The 24613-nt window shown below is 38.7% G+C and overlaps 1 protein-coding gene across 1 annotated transcript in view; it reads right to left on the bottom strand.

The window, feature by feature from the left end:
* Window positions 1-2990: 2990 nt before the first annotated feature.
* ace2.L (angiotensin converting enzyme 2 L homeolog) overlaps window positions 2991-24613 on the bottom strand; it is a 38635-nt gene continuing 17012 nt past the window's right edge. The window contains exons 3-18 of the mRNA XM_018245445.2: window positions 24333-24426; window positions 22558-22701; window positions 21548-21660; window positions 20436-20544; window positions 20109-20206; window positions 18866-19035; window positions 16472-16698; window positions 15274-15418; window positions 14208-14306; window positions 12997-13119; window positions 12656-12834; window positions 12183-12244; window positions 7860-7957; window positions 6965-7075; window positions 6470-6664; window positions 2991-3874 (exon numbers count right to left, since the gene is read on the bottom strand). Coding sequence (XP_018100934.1) covers window positions 3559-3874; window positions 6470-6664; window positions 6965-7075; window positions 7860-7957; window positions 12183-12244; window positions 12656-12834; window positions 12997-13119; window positions 14208-14306; window positions 15274-15418; window positions 16472-16698; window positions 18866-19035; window positions 20109-20206; window positions 20436-20544; window positions 21548-21660; window positions 22558-22701; window positions 24333-24426 — 2283 coding nt within the window. The 3' untranslated portion in view covers window positions 2991-3558. The remainder of the gene's footprint in view (window positions 3875-6469; window positions 6665-6964; window positions 7076-7859; window positions 7958-12182; window positions 12245-12655; window positions 12835-12996; window positions 13120-14207; window positions 14307-15273; window positions 15419-16471; window positions 16699-18865; window positions 19036-20108; window positions 20207-20435; window positions 20545-21547; window positions 21661-22557; window positions 22702-24332; window positions 24427-24613) is intronic.

Below are 24613 nucleotides of genomic sequence, written 5' to 3'. Positions count from 1 at the left end.
AACCGCTGTGACCCAGTTGATTAGCCTATTGGGTTCTTTCTCAGAAGGGCACTGAATTGCTGACCTGTCAGTTCCGAATTGACCAATAACTAAATAAACTCACAAAGTCTGATCCTCTTAGGACTTGATATTCTATTGGCTAAATGACACATGTCAGATGAGCAGGTGGAGAGGGGAACATGTACACATCAAATAATTGATGGGACTCACCCCGCCCCCCTTAGGGAGGAGGTTTTGTTGTCTAAGGAATCCAATACCAAGTCATTTTCAGCAAAATTCAAAGCATTAAGTCTGATGCAAATATAACACCGCCCACAACAATCGCAAACAACGACAATAAACACTTTTTAGGACAAATATAAAACACAGAGAACTATTTTCAGCTGAAGCATAATAATACCAGCAAGTGGAGCTGTGGGGATAAGAAAATAAAAGACCGGTGAAATATGTAACAAAAATAAAAGAACCACCAGCTAAACTTGTGAACACTATTATATAAAATAAAGCAGCATACGTTATTTTTAAGGTCAGACAATGATTTCTGGATCGATGATCTTGTCAAGGTAAACTACAGTGAGTGACATATCTGGAACTACCAGCAGCCGCTTCCCACCCTTCTTTGTCACCCATGGGAGTTTGTGCCTCAAGAGTATACCATTTATTATAGGGGTTGTTCACCTTTAAATTAACTTTTAGTGTAACATAGAGAGTGTAATTCTGAGACTATTTGCAGTTGGTTTTCATTTTTTTATTATTTGTGGCGATTTAGCTTTTTATTCAGTAGCTCTTCAGTTTGCAATTTCAGCAATCTGGTTGCTAGATTTCACATTATCCTAGCAACCATGCACTGATTTGAATAGGAGACTGGAATATGAATAGGAGAGGCCTGAATAGAAAGAAGAGCAATAAAAAGTACCAATAAAAATACATGTGTAGCCTTCCAGAGCATTTGTTTTTTAGATGGGGTCAGTGACCCCTATTTGAAATCTGGAAAGAATCGGAAGAAAAAAAGAAATAATTAAAAAATTTTAAAAAATAAATAATGAAGACCAATTGAAATGTTGCTTAGAATTAGCCATATAAGTCTATAGCATACTATAGAATGGTGAACCACCCCTTTTTCCAAATATTCTTCTTGCACTTCCCTATAGTTGTGCTAAATGCCATTGTGTTGTTTCACTGAGCTCTTATGAGCCACTGCACCTATTGACTCTGGGGAACCCTGGAGCGACCACCACCCTGAAAATGAGAGTAATGCCAGGCTTTCCACAGACTTGAACTCAAAGGGGCAGATTTTATCAAAATGTGAGGTTAGAGCTCGCCACTGGAAAAACTCACCCACTTTCTATTCTTTCCTATGGGATTTTTAAAATCGTATTTATCAAATGGAGAACTATTACCCATTGATAAACTCTAAAAATCCCATAGGAATAAATAGAAAATGGGCGAGGTTTTCAGTGATGAGCTCTAACCTCACGTTTTAATTATACTTCCCCAAAGAATCTTATGCTGTTATAATTCTACACACTGTAAGTGATGCACCCCAATGTGATCCTGATGATATCCGGAAACCCGTAATCCAGGAACCCGTTCCAGAAACCTCTGAATTACGGGAAGGCCATCTCATAGACTTCATTATTAGCAAATAATTCTCATTTCATATGTAATAATAAAACAGTAACTTGTGCTTGATCCCAACTAAGATATAATTAAAGGGCATGTAAAGGCAAAAAAATAAAATCCCATTTTTCTTTCTTTAATGAAAAAGAAACCTATCTCCAATATACTTTAATTAAAAAATGTGTACCGTTTTTATAAGAAACCTGACTATGCAGTGAAATTCTCCCTTCATTTACTGCTGTGGATAGGAATTGTCAGACGGTCCCTAACTGCTGAGCAGGGAAACAATCATACTTATGAACAGCAGGGGGAGCCCCCGCCTTACTTCCCAGCCATGCAGAACTCAAGCAGCTTTGTTTATGATGATCACTAAGCAGCCCAGACCACACTGAGCATGTGCACAGTCTTAGTCTTGCAAAGATGTTTAACAAAGTTACAAGATGGTGACCCCCTGTAGCCAACTTTGAAAGCATAAATTATTTGTTTGATTAGGCTTGTGGTGCAGTAAGTTCATGTTTATATTTAGTATACAAAATACAGCATTTCTAGCCTTATTCTATTTTAGACTTTACATGCCCTTTAAGTTCACTTAAACTTTGTTAAACATCTTTGCAAGACTAAGACTGTGCACATGCTCAGTGTGGTCAGGGCTGCTTAGGGATCGTCATAAACAAAGCTGCTTGAGTTCTGCATGGCTGGGAAGTAAGACGAGGGCTCCCCCTGCTGTTCATAAGTATGATTGTTTCCCTGCTCAGCATTTAGGGACCATCTGACAATTCCTATCCACAGCAGTAAATGAAGGGAGAATTTCACTGCATACAGTCAGGTTTCTTATAAAAACAGTACACATTTTTTAATCAAAGTATATTGGAGATAGGTTTTTTTCATTAAAGAAAGTAAAAATGGGTTTTTATTTTTTTGCCTTTACATGCCCTTTAAGGAGTAACAATCATTTGCCTGAGCGAAAATGCACCTGACGATAGGACACAAAACTACGCTAGCGACGGTCTCTTTCACTAGCGAATTGTCCTCTACGCCTGTTAGTAAATTGGTGATGTCCCTGCAGATGGCATTTCTGGTGAATTTTCACGACGGCCACTTCCCTGCCTCTTAGTTCCACCCAAGTATTTTTCAATATCAAATTAACAAGCAGTAACTATACAACTAGTTTATATTTTCTAGTTGTATTCTTTAAGTATATGATCTTGGTCTGTGGTTGCATTGGGGTGCAAATGTCCTACCTGCCAATTCTTATTGCCAGAGTTTGCCAAAGATGATTTTTTTTTTGTGATGTTCCATTGTAATCTCTCATTCCGTACAGTAGTAGCACATCTTACCCTTGCCAAAGCATTAAGGATTAGAGCAACAAGAGGTATTAAATAGTTTTATTAGACGTATCTATTCATACAGATTCAGTGTGTTGCATTTGGGTAAACAAAACTTTGTGTTCAATTAAGGCAAATGGTTTGAACCAATGTTATGGCATTTTTTTTTTAACTTTCCACAGGTCCAACATAAAAGACGTGCAAGGATGTGTAAGGACACAAACCAGTGCAGACAGAGAACACAAATTATGTGAAGTATAACTACATGTCTCAGCATGTCGTTTCTTTATGTTGAACATGTGCCAAACCTTATTTTGAATGCAACATTGGTAAACCAGATTAAGGCATCACAAAAATTGAATTTGTGCATGTTAACCATAAGATCTTGGCAGATGCTCTTATCATAGCATTCCTATCATAGTATTTGACCTTATTGGCCATGCAGCAGAAGACCTTCTTCCATAGCTGGTACTAATGAAAATCTATAGATCCTTTGGAAGTTTAGTTTTACAGAGTCTTGTTACAGTTTAAGTACCAGTATAAGTAAAATGTCCAAGAACAGTGAATTGTCCAAGAACAAGGAAACTGTCCATGAACAGTGAATTAGCTTTCATTAAAATGTTGTGTTCATGTCTGTTTCATCAGATGCTTTATTGTCTTCTCTATCGAATGCTCCATTGTCGTCTCTATCGAATGCTCCATTGTCGTTTCTATCGAATGCTTCATAGTCGTTTCTATCGAATGCTCCATTGTCGTCCCCATCGAATGCTTCATTGTCGTCTCCATTGAATGCTTTATTATCCTTTCCATCAAATACTTTATTAATTTGTCTTGTTTTTTCTTGAGTAATTTCACATGTAGCAGGTTCAGGGTTATTGGTGTTGATGTTGAGCGCCATGGCTTCATTGTCTCCTTCAGATTTTCTTTTTCTATAAAGTATAAGAGTGTTTAGTGAGTATGGAAGGTGCCCTTTAAGTTAAACCAGCAAAGAGTCCCCAGTAGTTCATCCCAGAGCTAGTTCCAAAATCAGGGCCAGAACTAGGGGAGGCAGAAGAGGCATGTGCCTATGGTGCAAAGGTAAAGGGGAGACATACAAGTAACTCTTCTGCCACCTTCCCATAGTTCAGGCCCTTGTGTCCCCCACTTTGACAGCTCTTATATCATTTGCAATGGTTGGAGCGCAAGTGTGCTCTTCCACGCATGCGAGGGGGGAGGCAAGGTAGTCTGCAGGGTTGCCTAGGGTGCCCAGCACTGTCCAAAATACATAGAACCTCAAGTGAAGACATTGCAATCAACCAACATTTAAACCTCTAGCTAACACCTCATCTTTTGTAATAATTATTTTTAAATTTGTGTACAAATATTGGCTTTTTATCGTTTATAGCAGCTGGTCAACGCCAGAATGTGGGTTAGATCAAACGCTGGCACAATGGTGTTTATAGCAGCTTGTCAACACCACAGTGTGTGTTATACCAAGCGCTGGCGATTTCTGAGTTTTGTGTACAAATTGTAGCCAAATATTGCAGATAGCTGCCTTTCAGCCTTTAAAACAGGGAATTACTTATGGGCTGGGGCTAAAAAGCTCCTTGCTTTTTCTCTATAGCCCCTGAGTTAAGGGGAAGTGCACCATGGTCTTATTACTCAGTCACATTGTATACTGGGGGACTTGATTTTAAATGCACTACAAACTTAAAATGCCAATAGATAGTGTAGGAAGGAAATTATTCACAGGTGTATGTTTGTTGCCTGGGGCTTAAGGGTAGAACTCCATGTGCGTTTTGTCGATGGGCATCGATATAACGGAAAACGCTCATGGAGTTCTAACCTAAAAGCTTCCTGCTTTCTCACTAGAGCTCCTGAGATAAGGGTAAGTGCACAATGGTCTTACTACTCAGTTATATTGGTTGCTGGGGGACTTGATTTTAAATGTACCACAAACTTATAATGCTCACAAATAGTGTAATACTCACGTATAATGAGAGGCCTTGACATGGCATGTGAGCTTACATATTTTGGCCAAATTGTGGTACTAACACCTCGTTTTTTGTAATAGTTATTTTTAAAGGCAAACCATGCGCTGGCATAATTTTCTCTTTCTATTTAATCCTCTAGCAGTTCCCAGCCGAGGTGCTGTAGTATAAAGGTTGCTTGTATCTCCAGACTGTGATCAAAGACTTTAACCCATTTATGATTATAAATAAAACAAAAGTGTGTTCCTATGGTTTCTTTGAAGGACAAGAAAGACTCTGATTTGTCTTTTAAAGAGATGTCACTAAAAGCTAAAATGTATAGACACCTACAGTATAAACTGGGCATCATTACGTGTGTCTGTGCGGTAAAATATCAATAACATATTTCTCGTGCACATAATGGCCTACCAATTTGAACCTCCCAAGTTTACAAATAAAGGTGGTTATTCCTCACTTGTTTCTGGCACACATCACCGGCATGAAAACAATATGGAGAAGTCTGTTTCTTGCTGCTCATGTAACTGCTTTTCTAGCAAAACAATATCAGTTTTACTGTGCTTTATGGAAGGGTTTAGCTAGAAGACTTGCACCTTTTTTGAAAATGTCCCTTTTAAATCAGTAAAAGTCTTCTAAGTTGACCAGCTCCCTGACACCACCCTTGTCTGTACCCTCCTAATGGCAGCCCTGGATGAGAGGACTCATCTCACAAGACAAACAACAGGATCAAGTTCTCTTAGGGGGTTATTTACTAAAATCCAAATTTATCTAATTTAACAAAGCTCGACCAAACTCCCATCCACAATTTTACCTTATTTATCATTAAAATAAATTGAATAAATCTGAAAAAAACTTGATAAAATGGAGCAAAAACCTGAATGGTACGATTTTGCAGACTTTTCTCCCGAATTGCTTTCTTTTTCAGGTTATTGGATTATCAGGCCAAACCCAGTGGAAACCACAATATCTTCAAATTGCCATTGACTTATACAGGACCTTGACAGGTTTGAGATGGCAGATTTTTGGGATTCAGGCTTTTTGTAGCATCGGGGTATAATAAATAATAAGGGCAGAGACACACGTGGAGATTCGGGGAGATTAGTAGCCCGGCGACAAATCGTCTCTTCTTCGGGCGACTAATCTCCCTGAACTGCCTTTCCGCCGGCAAGAATCTAAATCAGGCAGTTCGGGGAGATTAGTCGCCCGAAGAAGAGGCGATTTGTCGCCAGGCGACTAAATCTCCCCGAAGTCAACCAGAAAACTGCCTTCCCACCGGCTAGAATCTAAATCAGGCAGTTCGGGGAGATTAGTCGCCCAAAGAAGAGGCGATTTGTCGCCAGGCTACTAAATCTCCCCGAAGTCAACCAGAAAAATTTGAGTTTTAGTAAATAACCCCCTTAATCTTAAAGGATTAGTTATATTTACACTATTATCTATCTGATGATTTGTCTGATGTATCTATGAAAATGAAATTGATAAGAGGCAGAAAATATCTAAAACCTGAATATAAAACGTAATTATAAAACAGTAATTGCCCCAAGTGAATACTATACTTACTTTTGCTTGTCTTTGTGCCCAAGAACGATCAGAACAATTAAAGCAACAACTATTATTCCAGCTACGATGCCAAAAACCACAAGCCAAACCGTGATGGGCTGTTCTACTGGGGCCGCCAGTGTAGGAGGGATACCTATAAACTCTAGAGCATTGTCATCTAGTTTAAATATGTTGTTGATCCGGTCTTTAGACATCCTATTAGTAAAGCATGAAAACAAAAGTTAGAGTCATTTACATTTTCTGGTGCAGCGAATATATTTAACTACAGACGGGAAAAATAGTTTAAGATAAAAGGACTGGGAAAGAATAATTGCATACCACATCATTTATGTATTAAGGAAATTAAATAATTTGTTGCTATAAAATAGTTTAAATAAATTAGAATACTGTAGTTGCTTGTAGTAATCGAAAGAGCAATCAGACACTGCATTTAAGTAAACGGCCATCTTGTTTGATACAATTAAATAGAGAATAGAAAATAGATGTTTTCTTTACCTTACAGCTTCTTCAACTTCCAGTTTTGAAACCACAGTACTATCGTTCATGGTAACATAAAACATAAAGGAAACTCTTGGGGTCTCATTATATACATGAACATTTAAATATCTGCCGAGAGAAAAAGAATGTATGTAAGTGTATGGACCAGATATATTTACAATAAGCATTTTCTTTTAATTGTAAGATGAACCACACAACTAGATGGCAATAAAAGGGATTGTTCACCTTTGAGTTAACTTTTTGTATGATGTAGAGAGTGATATTCTGAGACAATTTGCATTTGGTTTTCATTTTTTATTATTTGTGATTTTTGAGTTATTTAGCTTTTTATTCAGCAGCTCTCCAGTTTGCAATTTCAGCAGTCTGGTTGCTGGAGTCCAAATTACCCCAGCAACCATGCACTGATTTGAAATAAGAGACTGGAATAGGAATAGGAGAGACCTGAATAGAAAGATAATAAAAAGTAGCAATAACAATACATTTGTAGCCTTACAGAGCATTTGTTTTTGTATAGGGTCAGTGACCTCCAATTTGAAAGCTGGAAAAAGTCAGAAGAAGAAGGTAAATAATAAAAAAACTATATATAGAAAAAATAAATAATGAAGATCAATTGAGGAATTACTTAGAACTGGCCATTCTATAACATACTATAACATACTAAAAGTGAATTTAAATTCTCCTTCCTAAATTGCCCCATCATCATTTACAATAGCCAGCCCCACAATTAATATTATATCACTCATGTTGCTTTATAAACTGCAAATAGTTGTGTACAAAAAAAACCCACCACTGTAAAAAATACAGATACAGAGAATAAAACAGAGTGAATATGTTTCCTGCCTGTGGTTTTGCCATATTGATAATCAGCGGTTAAAGAACGGATATCACTTACGTAAAAGGTATGTCTTGTTTCATGGCAGCATAATATTTTGACATGGCATAGGCAATAGATGACCTGAACAGGTACATTTCATTGGCGTTCCATTCGTACTGTGAAGTCAGAATTAGTGTTCAGAATTAGTGATCTTCAATATTCTGTACTGAAGGATTCTATTTTTAGTCAAGAAATGTGTCAGCAAAATGAATACCTTTCTTCCTAGCACCGTGTAAATATTGAAATGAAATGTACTGTGAATTTATTCAAATAGGAAGCATAATATTTCACTATTTGTGCTGCAGATGTAAGCAGTAGTGATGTGTGGCTAACGCAAAAAATCGTTGGGTTGCTCTGTCCTGTTTTTTCCGCCTGCGACCTCACACTGCCGGTTTACAGCTTCAGTTCCCTAAATTTATAGACTTGCACCTGCCACCCCCACCCCTTTTGTGACATCACAGTGGGGCAGGTCTATAAATAGAGGGGACAGAGCAGGCTGAGCCAGGTTCGGGATAGGAGGGGACGGGTTAGGGTCTGGGCGAGTTTAGAGAAACTGGACACGCACATCACTAGTAATCAGGGCTGGAACCGCTATGGGTCCATCCAGATTTAACCCACTTGAGAGCTCAATGACGGTTTACATAAGCAGATGTAAGCAGTAGTGATGTGCAGCTAACGCAAAAAACGTTGGGTCGCTCTGTCCTGCTTTCCCCACCTGTGACCTCACACTGCCGGTTTACAGCTTCAGTTCCCTAAATTTATAGACTTGCACCTGCCCGCCCCACCCCTTTTGTGACATCACTGCGGGGCAGGTCTATAAATAGAGGGGACGGAGCAGGCCGAGCCAGGTACAGGATGGGAGGGGACAGGTTAGGTTCCAGGCGGGTTGAGGGAAACTGGACATGCACATCACCAGGGCTGGAACCGCTATGGGTCCATCCAGATTCAACCCAGTTGAGCGCTCAATGACGGTTTACATATATGTTAGTAAACAAAACAATTGGGCAGGTTTTGGAATTTTGCCATTTTTATGCTTTTTTTTTTTAAGAATGCAGAGCAAATATCGTTTGCCATGCAGAACGGTCAGTTTAACAAACTAGATTTTCACTCAGCTGTGTCCAAATAATGAGGCTTACATCTTTACTCCAAGTGGAGTCCACTTGGACTAGACATGTACAGTAAGTAGTGTTTACAGCCACTAAGAAAGGATAAAATATTTCATGAGATTCCATGCATAATATTTATGGCACTTTATGGCCATTAATGGCGAATTGAAATTCAAAATTCTTTTTTCTAACAAGGAACCGCTGATTAAAACAAAAACTTTCCATCAAGGATTATGCAAATTAAAAAGTGTAAGGGTGAGGTCACACAGGGCGCTTTTACATTACGTTTTTTTTTTCTAAAAAAAAGCGTTTGCCCTCCATATTGAAAATACGTGGTGTATTTAAGCGTAGTGTATGTCCAAACCTGCGGATTTCATAGAGTTCAATAATATGGCATTTCCTTGGCATATTGGCTGAAAAACGCAAATACCGGCATCGCATGGATGTTGGCTCGCAAGTGCCCTGAGAGAATTGCAATAGTGCGTATTCCATTATTTTCAGTAGGGCTTCCTTTTGTGCGTATTTATGCTCGAAAACGCGATTTCAAAAATGCCCCATGTCACCTCACCCTAAACTAGCATTTGTTTATTGTTCTTCATCAGTTCTAGAGAAATTACTTAGGACCAAAGGACACAATCAGTCCCAAATACAAGGGCCGAGGGTATAGAGGGCAGGATTAAGAAACTGATTTTGTTTCTATAGTATGAAGGGAGCCCTGGGCAAACACTGTAATGCTTGCTTATACAGGTATTGGATCCATTATCCAGGAACCTGATATCCAGAAAACTTCAAAATACGGAATGGCCGTCTCCCATAGATTCCATTATAATGAAATAATCCAAATTTTTATAAATCATTTCCTTTTTCTCTGTAATAATAAAACAGTACCTTGTCCTTGATCCCAACTAAGATATAATTAATCCTTATTGGAAGCAAAACCAGCCTATTGGGTTTATTTAATGTTTACATGATTTTCTAGTAGATTTAATATATGAAGATCCAAATTACGGAAAGATCCATTATCCAGAAAGCATTCTGGATAATAGGTCCCATACCTGTACTGTTATATGTTATATGTTTAAGGTCAGTCTCTATTCCAATCAGAAAAATTTAGAGTTTAAACTCTGTAGTTCAGACTAATTCATATTTCTAAATGCCAAAAGCCATTTGTCTGTTGGCTCTGGAGCGCCTATAACTAAACACTAACATCTAGATAGAAATACAACAGTTTGACATGTTTTTCTCACTTCTCTCTCATCTACATGTCTAACAGATGGTTCCTCATAGCTAAAGTGATATAACCTAATTGGGAGTCTGTTTCAAAGAAATGAATCATTTGCTCATTAAAAAAATGAAAGACTCTAATGAAAGCAAAACCATGTTTTGAATTGGCCTTTTATGCATTTGCACAGCTTATACTTGGCTGATTAACAATCAAAGTTTTGTTTTTTTAGGCTATTAGGATGTACGTACAAATTCAAACACTGAAAAATGTACATTGAAAAAAATGTCAGCTACAAGCTGGGGAGTTTTTCTAAAAGTCAGTAGAGGATTTTCAAGATTCAAGCTACTTTAAGTTTTGGGGGAAAAGATGGAGATTTTGCAGGCGCATACAAAAAGAATCGTAGTGGGTTATTTATCAAAGTCCAATTTTATCTCAATATTTCCTGCTACAAACTCGGGTTTTTACACTTATTTATTGTTACATTTCCCGCGAAAATTTGCTTTGTGGGAAAACCAGAAAACTCCGATTTCTTATGCTTTTTTGCCCGAAAATTGCACGAAACCCAGCGCACATCAAAAAATCATTAGGACTTCTCCCGTTGACTTAAATGCAACCTCGACAGGTCTGAGATGCCGGATTTTCTAATTTGGATATTTCCATCCTTGGGGGTTTAATAAATTCCAAAAAAAATCTGGAGTTTATTAGTAAATAACCCCTGCAGAATGCATTTTTAAGCAGTTGGATTTTTTCATGTGATTTAACTGGTCGATGTCTTTCTATTCAAGTCTTTTGTAAATATGCTGGACATTGAGAAAGAAAAAAACAAATTTACGTTAATTCAAGTTTTTCCCCCAAATTAAAAAAAAAAAAAGAATCAAGATTTATGTAAATCTGCCGTTAATTGTAATTTTTTATTTTATTTTATTTAGAGCAAAGACAACATAGCGTGGCAGGGAAATTCTCCAGGGGCAGTTAGGATGGTCTTAGTATAAAACTGGTCATGTTCCATTAATATATGTGCTGCATTATTTTAGCATAAGTATGTTTCATTGCAATATACTAGGCCCTTTTTTGTGACAATATTGCCTTTACTTACAACGTATACTGACTGTGGATCTGTGCTTTTACTGATAGATGTTTCGACTATTCAAATAAAAGTTCTTACTATCAGAAATATAAATACAGGTATGGGACCTGTTATCCAGAATGCTCGGAACCTGGTGTTTTCCAGATAACGGATATTTTCTTTAATTTGGATCTTTATACCTTAAGTCTACTAGAAAATCATGTGAACATTAAGGGGCAGATTTACTAAGGTTCGAGTGAATTTTCGAAGTTAAAAAAGTTCGAATTTCGAAGTAATTTTTTTTAATACTTCGACCATCGAATAGGATACTACGACTTTGACTTTACTTTGACTCAAAGTAAAAATTGTTTGAATATTTGACCATTCAATCATCGAAGTACTGTCTCTTTAAAAAAAACTTCGACTTCAATACTTCGCCAAATTAAACCTGCCGAAGTGCTATGTTAGCCTATGGGGACCTTCTACAATCATTTTCTAAGTCTTTGTACATCGAAGGAAAATCCTTCGACCGTACGATAAAATCGAACGATTTTCCTTCGATCGTTCGAACGCTAAATTCGGTGAAAAATCCTGCGACTTTGATATACGAAGTCGAAGGATTTCAATTCAAAGGGTCAAATTTCAAAGTTTTTTTAACTTCGAAATTCAACCCTTAGTAAATCTGTCCCTAAATAAACCCAATAAGCTGGTGTTATCTCCAATAAGGATTAATTATATCTTGTTTGGGTTCAATTACAGACAACTGTTTTATAATAGAGAAAAAGATAATAATTTTTTTAAAATTTGGATGATTCGAATTAAAATGGCAGCTTTTCCTTAATTAGGAGCCTTCCAGAAAATGGGTCTCTGGGTAACAGATCCCATACCCGTATTAACTTTTGTAGATCTTAATAACTGAAATATCGTAACCCAGTTCTACTTACCGCATTGTCTCCTAAACCAGACTTTAGACTGATCCTCACTTTAATGGACTCGGCTGCTGAGACTATAAGTAAAAATTGTATTGATATTACGCACACACTTATTTAGATAGCAAAATGCTAAGAATATCATGTTCTATAACATACTATAAGTTATGATCTACCCCTTTAAACATGAAAACTTTTACATAATAATATATAACAGTCCATGTAGACGGGGCTTCCATGATGATAATTTTCTCTCTGTATTCCCCCTAGCTGCCTATCCAACTCAATTTCCCCTCTCACACTGCCTTCATTTTGTCTGCTTGTTGTAACTCCTTACACAGGGTAACAATACCACCTTTATGTGTCTTATTTACACAGCTCTTCTTCCTCAATGACTTAACCTTACAACCTTGAGAAAAACATGCTCTAACTGCACAATAATTGGGAGCATAGAGAAGCTGGTCAATGCTGTGTTAATCTCTACATACATGGAGACCATGCTGTGTTCCAGGTACTCTTCCTTCCATTAACCTGATTATTTTTCTGTAGCCATACAAATAATGGCTCGAAGTATTTAAGAAGTGGTTGGGAATCCATTTTTGTTCCTCCTGTTATGCTTTGTAGTGCTTCAGTCCAGGGCTTAGCTTTCCCAAGCTCCAGCATAGCTCTAGGGAAAATTAAAACCTAAAATTATTATTAATTTAAAAGGCTTTCACTTTATTGTGCATTATATATACAATTGAGATTGGGGGTTACAAATATAAAGTTTGTGTATAGGTATCACTTGGGTGGGAAGGAGGTGTCAGAATGTTGAGTAAGTATTTCTCACCGTAGTTTTGCTCCTGCTTCTTTGGAGTTTGTAATGTCACATGAGTGGAGTGGACCTGTGTGTCCTGTGGCCTTGCAGAGGGCATCTTGGAACTGGAACTGGTAAATGGTTCTTGTGTAATACCTGTTTATGAAACAGAGGATTGTTTGTTTTTTTTTATCTTGTGGTCTCTCACAAGAAAAAACGTTTAGCGTTCTCCTGAAAAAGAATGTGAAGTTCTAAGGAATTAAAACTGCTGTTGATGTAATCTAATGCAAAGCAATTATAACGAGGCTCTGGTTAATTGTTTCCCTAATGTGATGTTACCATAGTTATGGGCGAATTTATTCTTTTTATTTGTAAATGATTTTTGGACTCTAGCGACAATACTGACGCTGGCGACAATTAAAAGCACGCCCATTGACTTTAATGCGTGTCAAATTGTTGCCGGTGTCGGAATTGACACCGGCAAATTTTTTGCTGTTTCGGGGGAAAAATTCACCCATCACTAGTTACCATTATTTAGCCTCTTGTTGTATTTCATTATCCAGTTAACTTTTTACATAGGGGCCAATTCATTCATTCGAGTGAAGGATTTGAAGTAAAAAAACTTCGAATTTCGATGGGGAAGGTCCCCATAGGCTTGGCTAAGTTTTTTTGGTCGAAGGATAATCCTTCGATCGTTGGATTAAAATCCTTCGAATCGTTTGATTCGAAGGATTTAACCGTTCGATCGAACGATTATTCCTTTGATCATTCGATTGAACTTTTTGCCCAAAATCGTTTGACTTCGATATTCGAAGTCGAAGGATTTTCATTCCCCAGTCGAATATCGAGGGTTAATTAACCCTCGATATTCGACCCTTGATGCATCTGCCCCATAGAGTTAAAGGCTCAGTGCATACCATTTTCTTCCATAGGGGGAAGAGTGGGACAGGCCTATTACTCCAATGCCAGTGATGTTGCACCGCTACAATTTAGCACTTAGGTTTATTCAGTTAGAAGGTATAAAGTGCCTTTATGCAGCCTCAAATAATGTATTTTGGCAAATGACAGGGGTTACCTTCCCTTAATATGATAATCATACCATTTCATACGCAACCTCTTAATTATTATAATCAAACTAACAAACTAGTCCAGGGCTTTAATCTCATTATATATGACATTATATCTGTGAATCTTTGTATACTATAGTACACCAACCAATACTATTCTCTGCTCAGAAGCCATACCTAATAAATGAATAGTCATTGGACACATGGAAAAGAGCTGGAGGATCACAGTAGGTTTCATCGTGCGGGACAGGTTCCACCACTCCAACCAGTTCTCGTCTAAAGTAAGAAAAGAAAAATACACAATTATTGTTGGGTTTAAAATGAAAGAAAAACTAAATGATTTACCACCAGAGAGTTCTGGCAGACCTTTAGCTCTCTAGTTTTTTTTAAATTAACAACTAAGTCTAATTTATAGACAATAGCTTCTGAAGAAAGTTGGCAATTGTCAACAGAGGAAGTGGTTAATATATATTAGTTGTCCTATTTGATGGTCCTTTTTGTACTATTTACTAATAGAACAGCATTGCTGATCAGTCATTATATGCCACCAGGAGTATTTCCTATAGGCTTCAGGCCTCCTATAGTCTTGTGATAGCATCTTAGAAAACACATACCACTTGTATTCAAGGTCCAACTGGGCTGGTGGAACTCAGGGAAAAAACCCGGTGGGGCCCGGCTCTCGTGGGCCAGCCCAGACCCACTCCTGGCCCCAATAAATTGTTCCTGCCCCGACCTCCCTCTCCGGCCCAGTCTTGGCAAAAAAAAATTGATATGGAGGCTGCGGCTGAAGGTAGGCTGTGGCTGGGGACCTGGAGGGGGGCATCCTACTTGTATTGCATTTAAAGAACCCCGCACCCTAAAAAAAAGAACTGGATGACTATTTCCAGGCTTGGGCCACACATACTGCTTACACCCCAGCAGCTATAAGCCACCTCAGCTCCCCACAGCCTTGGTGCACCTAGAGATACATCTAGTAATGAAAACTACTTGTATTTTTGAAAAACAAGGTCATCGTTTTCCCCAGCCTAGAAAACATTCCTCTAGATATAAATATTTTGCTGAGCTAACAGTTGAGGGATCTCTGTGCACAACCCTACTTTGCATAACGGTATGTGTTTTTTTCTCTACAATTCATTAACAAATTAGAACTATAATGCAAATAGTGGCACCTATTTGGCACCTATTTGCAGTGAAAAAAAAAGCAAATACAAAATGTTATTGGTATGTTGTTTTCTACTCGTACTTCATCTGCCACCAGGTTTTCATCCATTGCTCCTTAGGGATTTCTCCTCGGAACACTTTCCATCTCCACTGCTCCAGCATATAGGTGAAAGGTAATGTACCAACGATGGTCAGTGCTTGTCGGAGTAAGAAATTAATTTCTATCTCTGAATGAAAAATGTAACAAGATATATCAGTTAGGAGGTAAGTGGTAAATAAAGTACAGGTGTTATCCAGAAAGCTCTGAATTCCAGGAAGGCCATCTCCCATAGACTCCATTTTATTCAAATAATCCGAATTTTTAAAAAGTATTTTCTTTCTCAGTAATAATAAAATAGTACCTTGTACTTGATCCCAATAAAAGTTAATTACATAATTTATCCTTACTGGATGTAACACCAGCCTATTGGGTTTATTTCATGTTTAAATCATTTTCTAGTAGACTTAAGGAATGAAGATCCAAATTAAGGAAATCCGGGAAAACTCCAGGTCCCGAGAATTCTGCTTAATAAGTCTGCTTAATAAGTCCCATACCTGTATACATATTTATAAAACTGAAAATAGCTCTAATTTATAAAGTATGTCTTTCTTAAACTATGACTATATTGTATCTAATATTTAATCCAAAAGCAAATTAAAAAGAAGAGAAAACATTTTCCAGATTAGTCTGGCATGCTATGAAATGTGGCAAAAATATATTAGACAACTCAAATTTTTTTCTAAATAAAATTCTTGATGGCTTCTTAAAAATACATCAGGCGTTTCCTCTAAAAGGGAACACCCATCTTTTATCTGCAGTTTCTAATACTATGGGGCTGATTTATCACCATTCACATTTTTTTAGTGATTTGAGATTTTTGGGTTGAAAATTAGCTAATTTAAATTAGACTTTCAAAAACTAGAGTTTTAGAGAATTATTAAACACTCCAAAAACTTGGATTAAAATTTTGGCATCTTGAAACTGTGTACATGTAGAAGTCAATGGTAGCTGTCCTAGGCAAAATGTAAGCTTTCATTAAACTTTTTCAGGTTTTTCGAGGGTTGTTTATCATTTGGATGAATGCAATTTGGTATCTATTTTTGCTCTTATTTTGTACAGATGCTGTACTTTGAATTTTGAAATGGGCCCTCTGAATATCCTTTGTATGGCAGTTATTCGTATAAATACTATTATCTTACTGTTATTGCTGAGTAATTCAACAATTTCAGAATATACTTACCCTGATCTTCTACAAAATTTTCATCCAGTAGTTTGATATGCTTTAGGTGCTTTGGAGTAGCTGCAGACAGTGACATAATTTCCCCAACAGCCTCATGGAAACCTTCATTGGCACCATCCCGCAGCATAAAAGGCAGCTTAGAATATGCCATGTCATACTGAATATGTCCCAGTTCATGGTGAACTGTTAGGAAGTCTTCCATATTCACCTTTGTGCACATCTTGATCCTAAAAGTGAAAGAGTTCATTTGCACTGAGAACTAGAATAGGATAAAATATTTCACTCTCTGAGTATCATGGAATCCATTCTGCTAGATGGTACTGATGTCAGCAATGACAATTACATGTTTTATTACACCTGTTTCATTAGAAATTAGGGTTTTGATTTATGGAAAGTGTCCATTTCTGCAAGATGCTTGAAATGTTATTCAGTCTTAAAACATCAGTATAAGAATGTGACGTATGGTTTGCCAGAACAGACATCAAGGTTCTGGTCACAGTTTGCGTTTCCACCTATAACAGCCGCCTTTCGCTTGGAGAGGAGCCCTCTGCTACTAGGATGCTGCTAGGTCTTAAAGCGATGAACCAGAGCGACAGTTCTGGGTAGGCAAGGGAACAGTAATGTGTAACAGGAGGAACGGGGATAGGGCAAAGCATAGTCGTAGAGGCTGCGGTCAAAACCAGATGGTGCAGTGCAGAATCGGGAGCCAAAATCTCAGTCAGGGACTTGAGCCACGGTCAAACAAATCAGTAAAGTACAAGATTAAGATCCGGAAGAATAGTCAAATACAGGGAAAAGGTTGGTTCAGGCAGGGGTCAAGAACAGAGAAACAGACTAGAATCGCACCCTGAAATAGATCTACATTGGGCAAGAAACAATTGGCCGTTTCCCATTTAAATATTTTAAATTCACTCCAAGTGCGATGACATCACACAAAATGGAAAAGACGTCACCCCGTGGGCATCAAACCCGGAAGTGGCTATGCACGCCTGGCTGTGCGCAGAATAGGAGGCGGCAGTTGTCCCTGCCACCTCCCAGGTATTCTTACAAAGAATGTCCTAATGACAACACAAATCTGACTTTGTCACAGTTTTATTGTCCTAAAATAGTTAATGGAGGAAACTGTTATAAAGTTCTTCATAATAGCCAACCTATTTTCAATAAGTATACTCTGCAATACCTTTATAATTAAGCATAACATAGCACAATAGCAGTGTCAGGCCCTTCATCTTAAGCAGCTGGAAGAACTTTTTAGGTTTTGAGAAAATATTAGGGGGGAGATACAACCCCTATGCCAATAAAGCCAAAGACCCTTTTTAGAAACGATTAATCCCATTACCATAGGCATCATCTTTTCCTACTAGACCTGCTATCCGACAGCCACACTCCCTTCCCAGAGACTATTATTCCCACTGCTACTATAGACACCATCTCTCCCTACTATACCTGCTATCCCACAGTCCCTTCCCAGAGACTATTATCCCCACTGTTACTATAGGCACCATCTCTCCCTACTATACCTGCTATCCCACAGTCACACTCCCTTCCCAGAGACTATTATCCACTGTTACTATAGGCACCATCTCTCCCTACTATACCTGCTATCCCACTGTCACACTCCCTTCCCAGAGACTATTATCCACTGTTACTATAGGCACCATCTCTCCCTACTATACCTGCTATCCCACAGCCACAGTCCCTTCCCAGAGACTATTATCACACTGTTACTATAGGCACCATCTCTCCCTACTATACCTGCTATCCCACAGTCACACTCCCTTCCTTTCCAGAGACTATTATCCACTGTTACTATAGGCACCATCTCTCCCTACTATACCTGCTATCCCACAGTCACACTCCCTTCCTAGAGACTATTATCCCACTGTTACTATAGGCACCATCTCTCCCTACTATACCTGCTATCCCACAGTCACACTCCCTTCCCAGAGACTATTATCCACTGTTACTATAGGCACCATCTCTCCCTACTATACCTGCTATCCCACAGTCACACTCCCTTCGTAGAGACTATTATCTACTGTTACTATAGGCACCATCTCTCCCTACTATACCTGCTATCCCACAGTCACACTCCCTTCCCAGAGACTATTATCCCACTGTTACTATAGGCACCATCTCTCCCTACTATACCTGCTATCCCACAGTCACACTCCCTTCCCAGAGACTATTATCCCACTGTTACTATAGGCACCATCTCTCCCTGCTATACCTGCTATCCCACAGTCACACTCCCTTCCCAGAGACTATTATCCCACTGTTACTATAGACACCATCTCTCCCTACTATACCTGCTATCCCACAGTCACACTCCCTTCTCTGAAGTTATTATCTCCTCTGTTACTATAAGCAACATAAGCAAAGTGCAACTAGTACCTGAAGTCATTCATTCCCAAATCCCAGGCTGTAGGATGACACACAACTTGTCTTCCATCTTTAGGGTCCTCTAGCATTGAATTATTCCAAAAGTTTTCATTAAGTGCAAAAAGATCAACAGACTTGAAGAAAATTTCTGCTTCTTTGAACATCCTTTCTACCGTCCATCCCTGAAACCCAGAAAAATGAATATGAGATAGAATGTGGTAATTACAGTGTTTATCATCTCAATTGTGTAATGTTATTACATATTCTGTGACTGTGTAACATTCTTTAATCTAAAATATACAACTATAAATGAGGATTATTCTGTGCTCAGTGTTAGGCATATGACACGTGGCTTCTGACTCCATTTTAGTAGATTTATGTGTATCCCAGATGGTGGATAGAGAAAACGATTTCATATTCCACAAAACACCTTGTATCATCACAAGATACTTTGTGATGGGATACAGGACAGCAAAGTATGCGTAACATTTTGTCGCTCCACCTGAACCATTTACACTAAATGATCATGAACATAAAATACCCTTCTTTATCTTTTGAAAATGTTTATCCAGGTTGTTCTCTCATCTAATTTCCGAACCCTCATTTGTAATACATGCCATAAAGTTTGCCAAGGTGTAGTATTCCATTAGCAGACGTTTATCTATTATATCATTGACCAATAAATGCAGCCTGCTACAGGTGGTTGCTACAGGTAACTAGTAATGATGTGCAGGTTGGAAATTTTGCCCTAGTGGCTTGTTGAGGTGGGTTGCGGGCTAGAATTGTTCAGATTCACAACACGCTTGTACCCACCACTTCGCAACCTGTTGAGAGAAACCATGTTCTGTAGCAAGAGTAGGACCTGGAGCCATTCCTAGCTAAAAGCTAGAGATATAAGGGTTTATTGGCAATCCCAAGTGCAGTTTGCAATCAGACTTTTTTGCACATGATGCCCAATGATGCCCAAATAGCCACAGACCTCTGTGCTCTGTTTGGAGTGTACTGAACTGTGGCTCGCTCCCTTCATTAAGACATGACTAAAGGTCAGATGGGGAGGCCCATAGGCACCCCCTCCCCACACTGTACCTTCTAATCATTCAGAAACACAAGGAAAGGAGCGGGCTCTTGTCACTAAGCAGCAGGAGGCTATTGGTAGCCAGTTATAGTGCTATATATTTTTTGCTGCAATAGAGAAACAGGAAGCTAGGCATTTTGCCCTTTTGGTTGTAGCCATAATAATAACATTTATCTTTACCTGAGCAACCATGGTAGGAGTCACATCAATGCTTGCTTTGTCTGGGTAGGGGACCATTAGAGGATACAAATTTGTCCAGAATCTTCCCCACATGTCACCTGATAAACAGTTAGAGAACCAGATAGTTTTAGTGGCTGGAGGGGAGGGGGGAGCATCAAGATGTATACAATGCGCAGAATCAATATTATTGTAACTAAGTGGTATGTAATAATAATAATCAGAAAAGAAAAGCGTTACCAGAAAAAGTAGCAATACATCAGTATTTATCATATTATACAAATTACAATGACAGCAGTTGAAAGTGAGTGTCAGCAGTGCTGGGCATACCAAGCAAATGAGCCGGAAGGCATCCAGAGTCACTGATGTAATGAGAACCGTAGACTTTCTGCAGATTTCCTCTGACATAAGCATGGAGTTCCTTGTACAGTGGCATTATCTAAAATCACAAATACGGAAATACATGAAATTGGCATTATCCAAACTTGTCTTGTGCTTGTAGTGACTTTGCTTAACAGTATATTGGAACATTGGTTCATTGTACTACTGAATACCCTAAACCAGTGATCCCCAACCAGTGGCTCAGGGGTAACATGCTGTTCACCAACCCATTGGATGTTGCTCCCAGTGGCCACAAAGCATGTGCTTAGGTTTGAATTGCCAGACTTGGAGGCAAAATTTGATTGCATAAAAACCAGATGTACAGAGCCTCTTGTAGGCTGCCAGTCCACATAGAGGCTACCAATAATAGATCACAGCCCATGATTGCCAAACCCAGGAACTTTTTTCATGCTTGTGTTGCTCTCAAACTTCTTTTACATTTGAATGTGGGCAGGGACGGATGGACTGGCCTGGCAGGACCCCGGGAAAAAACCCGGTGGGCCCCCCCGGGCCAGACCCCCTCTCCTCAAAATTATTACTCAAAATTATTCTGTTTTTTAATCCTATTTTGCTCTTAAAGGAATTGTTCAGTGTAAAAACTGGGTAAATAGATAGGCTGTGCAAAATAAAAAAAATGTTTCTTATATATTTAATTAGCCAAAAATGTAATGTATAAAGGCTGGAGTGACTGGATGTGTAACATAATAGCCAGAACACTACTTCCTGCTTTTCAGCTTTCTTGGTTTCCACTGATTGGTTACCAGGCAGTAACCAATCAGTGACTTGAGGGGGGGGCACATGGGACATAACTGTTGCTTCTGAATCTGAGCTGAATAATGAATCAATTGCAAACTTACTGAACAGTTATTTCCCATATGGCCCCACTTCAAGTCACTGACTAACTCAGAGTTAGAGAGCTGAAAAGCAGGAAGTAGTGTTCTGGCTATTATGTTACACATCCAGTCACACCAGCCTTTATACATTACATTTTTGGCTAACCCAGTTTTTATTTTTACACTAAACTGTTCCTTTAAAACGTTATTATGTGAGCATAGAGATACCTCTTGGTATGTTCTTTCCACGTCCTTTATGAGATCCTCACGACTGTAGGCATACATATCTGTGGCCAGAGTTTCATAGTTTCCTCTCCAATAATCTCCATAATCATTATAACCTGTAACGCAAAAGAAAGATTCTATTAAACATGAACTCGTTTTTTTGTCCTTGGATTTCTTTAAAATGGAGCAATGGAGTGGTTCTGCCTCAAGGAGAGTCTGTGTTGCATACTTAAATGCATTAATATTAATGTAGCCTACTTATTTGTTAAATAGATTATAGACAATACATTATTCAATTAGCTGAGATGCATCACTCTGACCAGTGCCCCACATGGTATGGTCCATAAACCTTGAAGCATGCTCCCACTCCATTACTTGACAGCTTGACCAAACCACCATATGTGTTACGTATATGTAATAACTGTTTTAGGTATGTGTGTGATATGATAATTGTGGTGGTAATTAAATGATAAGTACATTGTTGGTTCAATCAGATATTTGCTTTCAGATAGCAGACCAGCAAATTCTCCTTACAGATTTTGGTTTCTTGGATTTATACCTGTTATAAAACATGTAAAATGTATTTCTATAGAACAAAGAGTTGTTAGTGAATAAGAAGGAGGTAGCAGAATCCGAGATCTGTCACAATATCCTACAGTTGTCAAGTGTAGCCACTTCTAGAATGTTGACGCTTAGTGACACAACAATGAGGAGCCGAGAGGAGCCTAAAGTCAGCTGTGAAGATATCGGGAACCTGAAAAGTACATTTGGGGAAGAAGGTCAGCCTTGGATAAAGTCCAGAGTCATGGCCAGGTAAGGAAGGGGTAGGTGTGGACCATGCAAATATTACTAATCTGTATACACTACAGCCATAGAATATTTTAGAATATGCTCAGTGCCTTTAAGAAATGGGCAAGTTCAGATTTTTTTTTGAATAAAGCAAATCTCATCTTTAAATTCTATTCTAAACCCTGCACATCCATAAATCCCTTGTAGATGAATGTATAACTCACCATTAAGATGGGCAGCTTCATTTTCCAGATCAACATATTCCTCATACAATGATCTCATTCTCTTTCCAGTTTCGGCTCTCCAACCTTCCCAGGCCCACAGTCTTTCATTATAATTGGTGCTTTCAGCCATGATTAAGTCCAAACCTATTATTGCAGAGGCAATTTATGGTTAAAGGTTAGTTTTCTAATGTTGCACTTTTTAGCTCTACTTCTGTGAGGCTTTTCAAGTGCAAGTTCTACAGGCAAGAAGTTGCAATTTTTAGTAAGCACCCAATCAGGGCTAAGACATTTAAATTAAAACAATAAAGTCCAGCTGACAAGTACAACAATCTCTAGCATATCCCGTAACTGCTAGTATTTCTGTGAGACAGAGTCACTAACCTGAAATAAGATTGGGCATACCAAAAAGGTGGGACTGAGGAGCAAGGCTTGTAACTGGATATGGCCCAGGGACTGGGGTTTAGACTAAGATATGGGACTGGGGTTTAGACTAAGATCCCAATTTTTTAGTCTCAGATGAAGTATGTACTTCGTAATCCTGTACCTGTAAAAACACTGTAAAAAAAAAGGACCCTTTCTGAAAAATATTTAGGAACCTGGTCTTATACCTCCCAACAGGACCGCCATCAGAAATCACAGGGCCCCATATGATAAAATTTCTGGGCCCCCTGGGCTGCGCCCATTGCAAGCCCCACCTACAGGTCTGCCCTCCCCACCCCACAGGTCCGCCCCCCACCACACAGTAAAAAAACAAAAAAAATAATGGTGGCTAGGGTTCCCACATGTTAATAACAAAATAAAAAGATATTGGTGGTCAGGGCCCCCCATAAAAAACATTTGTGGCCAGGGCCCCCCCATTAAAAAATATTGGTGGCAAGGACCCCACATGAGAAAAAAAAATTGGTGGCCAGGGCCCCCCCACCACATTATTGGTGGCCAGTGCCCCTTAAACATCCATGCCTTCCCAAAGTCAGCAGCTCTCAGAAAGATGGGGGGGCCCAGCTAATCAAGTAAGTGTGGCATGGCTGGGCCCCCCTTACCCTCGGGGGCCCCTACAACTCTCCCCCCCTGATGGCTGCCCTGCCTCCCAACATTCAAAAATCAGAAAGAGGGGAGAAAAGGTCTGCTGCGTGTAGCGTGGTGGACATTTTTTGGCCATTCCCATTTGTGGCCACACCCCATATATTCCATGCCCATTTTACAAAATTTGGTGGGTTATGGAAAGTTTGAACACATTTCTGGGGGGTTTAGGGCCATGTTTTATGTGTTATTACAGTTTTGCTAATAAAGGTGAATTGCTGAAAGTCTTAGTTCTCCCAAGAGACTTATCTTAAATAGTTACAATTTTATCTTAAATAAGTAGAAACAATACTGGGCTCTCTGACAAAAGCCACATATTTAATAAAGTTTTAGAAACTTTGTATCTTTTTCTGGCTGTTCAGTGCAGGAGATTAAAATGAAAGTCGGGACTTTTCAACGATCCGGGACCGCGGGTTGAGCTGTCAAAATCGGGACAGTCCCGCGATAAACGGGACAGTTTGGAGGTATGCTGAACTTGTGAAGGAGCTGCCAGTTAAAAGGCATAGCAGGGCAGCTGTTCATTGTGCAATTATAGTTAATGTAATCACAATTTGTATTATTTGGTAACACCATTATGCTGAAATGTTTTATGGACATGTTATTTATGACTCAACCCCATCTGCTAAAATTGCCTTTATTATTATAATTAATAGAAAAAAGAGAGTGAATAAAGAATGTAGAAGACATTTTCCTACCTGGTTCCAGTGGGAAACAATCCTTTGATCCATCCGATTTACATACAGTTTGTGTGCTGTATATTGTGCTCATTTGATTTAGAACTTGGTTCAGCTAAGGAAAACAAAATGCAATCACCATGACTAACACAATCATTTGGTATTCAAGGCAGCTTAATGAGAGGGGAACAAGTGTTATAAGTATTAAAATCTCCATACTGTCTATAGTCATATTGATTTGTGTCATAAAAGGAATCCAGATTTAAATTGCAATTTGTCCCTTAGTAAAAAAAAAAAACATT

Source organism: Xenopus laevis, chromosome 2L (genome assembly GCF_017654675.1).
Source record: "Xenopus laevis strain J_2021 chromosome 2L, Xenopus_laevis_v10.1, whole genome shotgun sequence".
Lineage (NCBI taxonomy): Eukaryota > Metazoa > Chordata > Amphibia > Anura > Pipidae > Xenopus > Xenopus laevis.
This window is presented reverse-complemented; position numbering and strand designations above follow the sequence as displayed.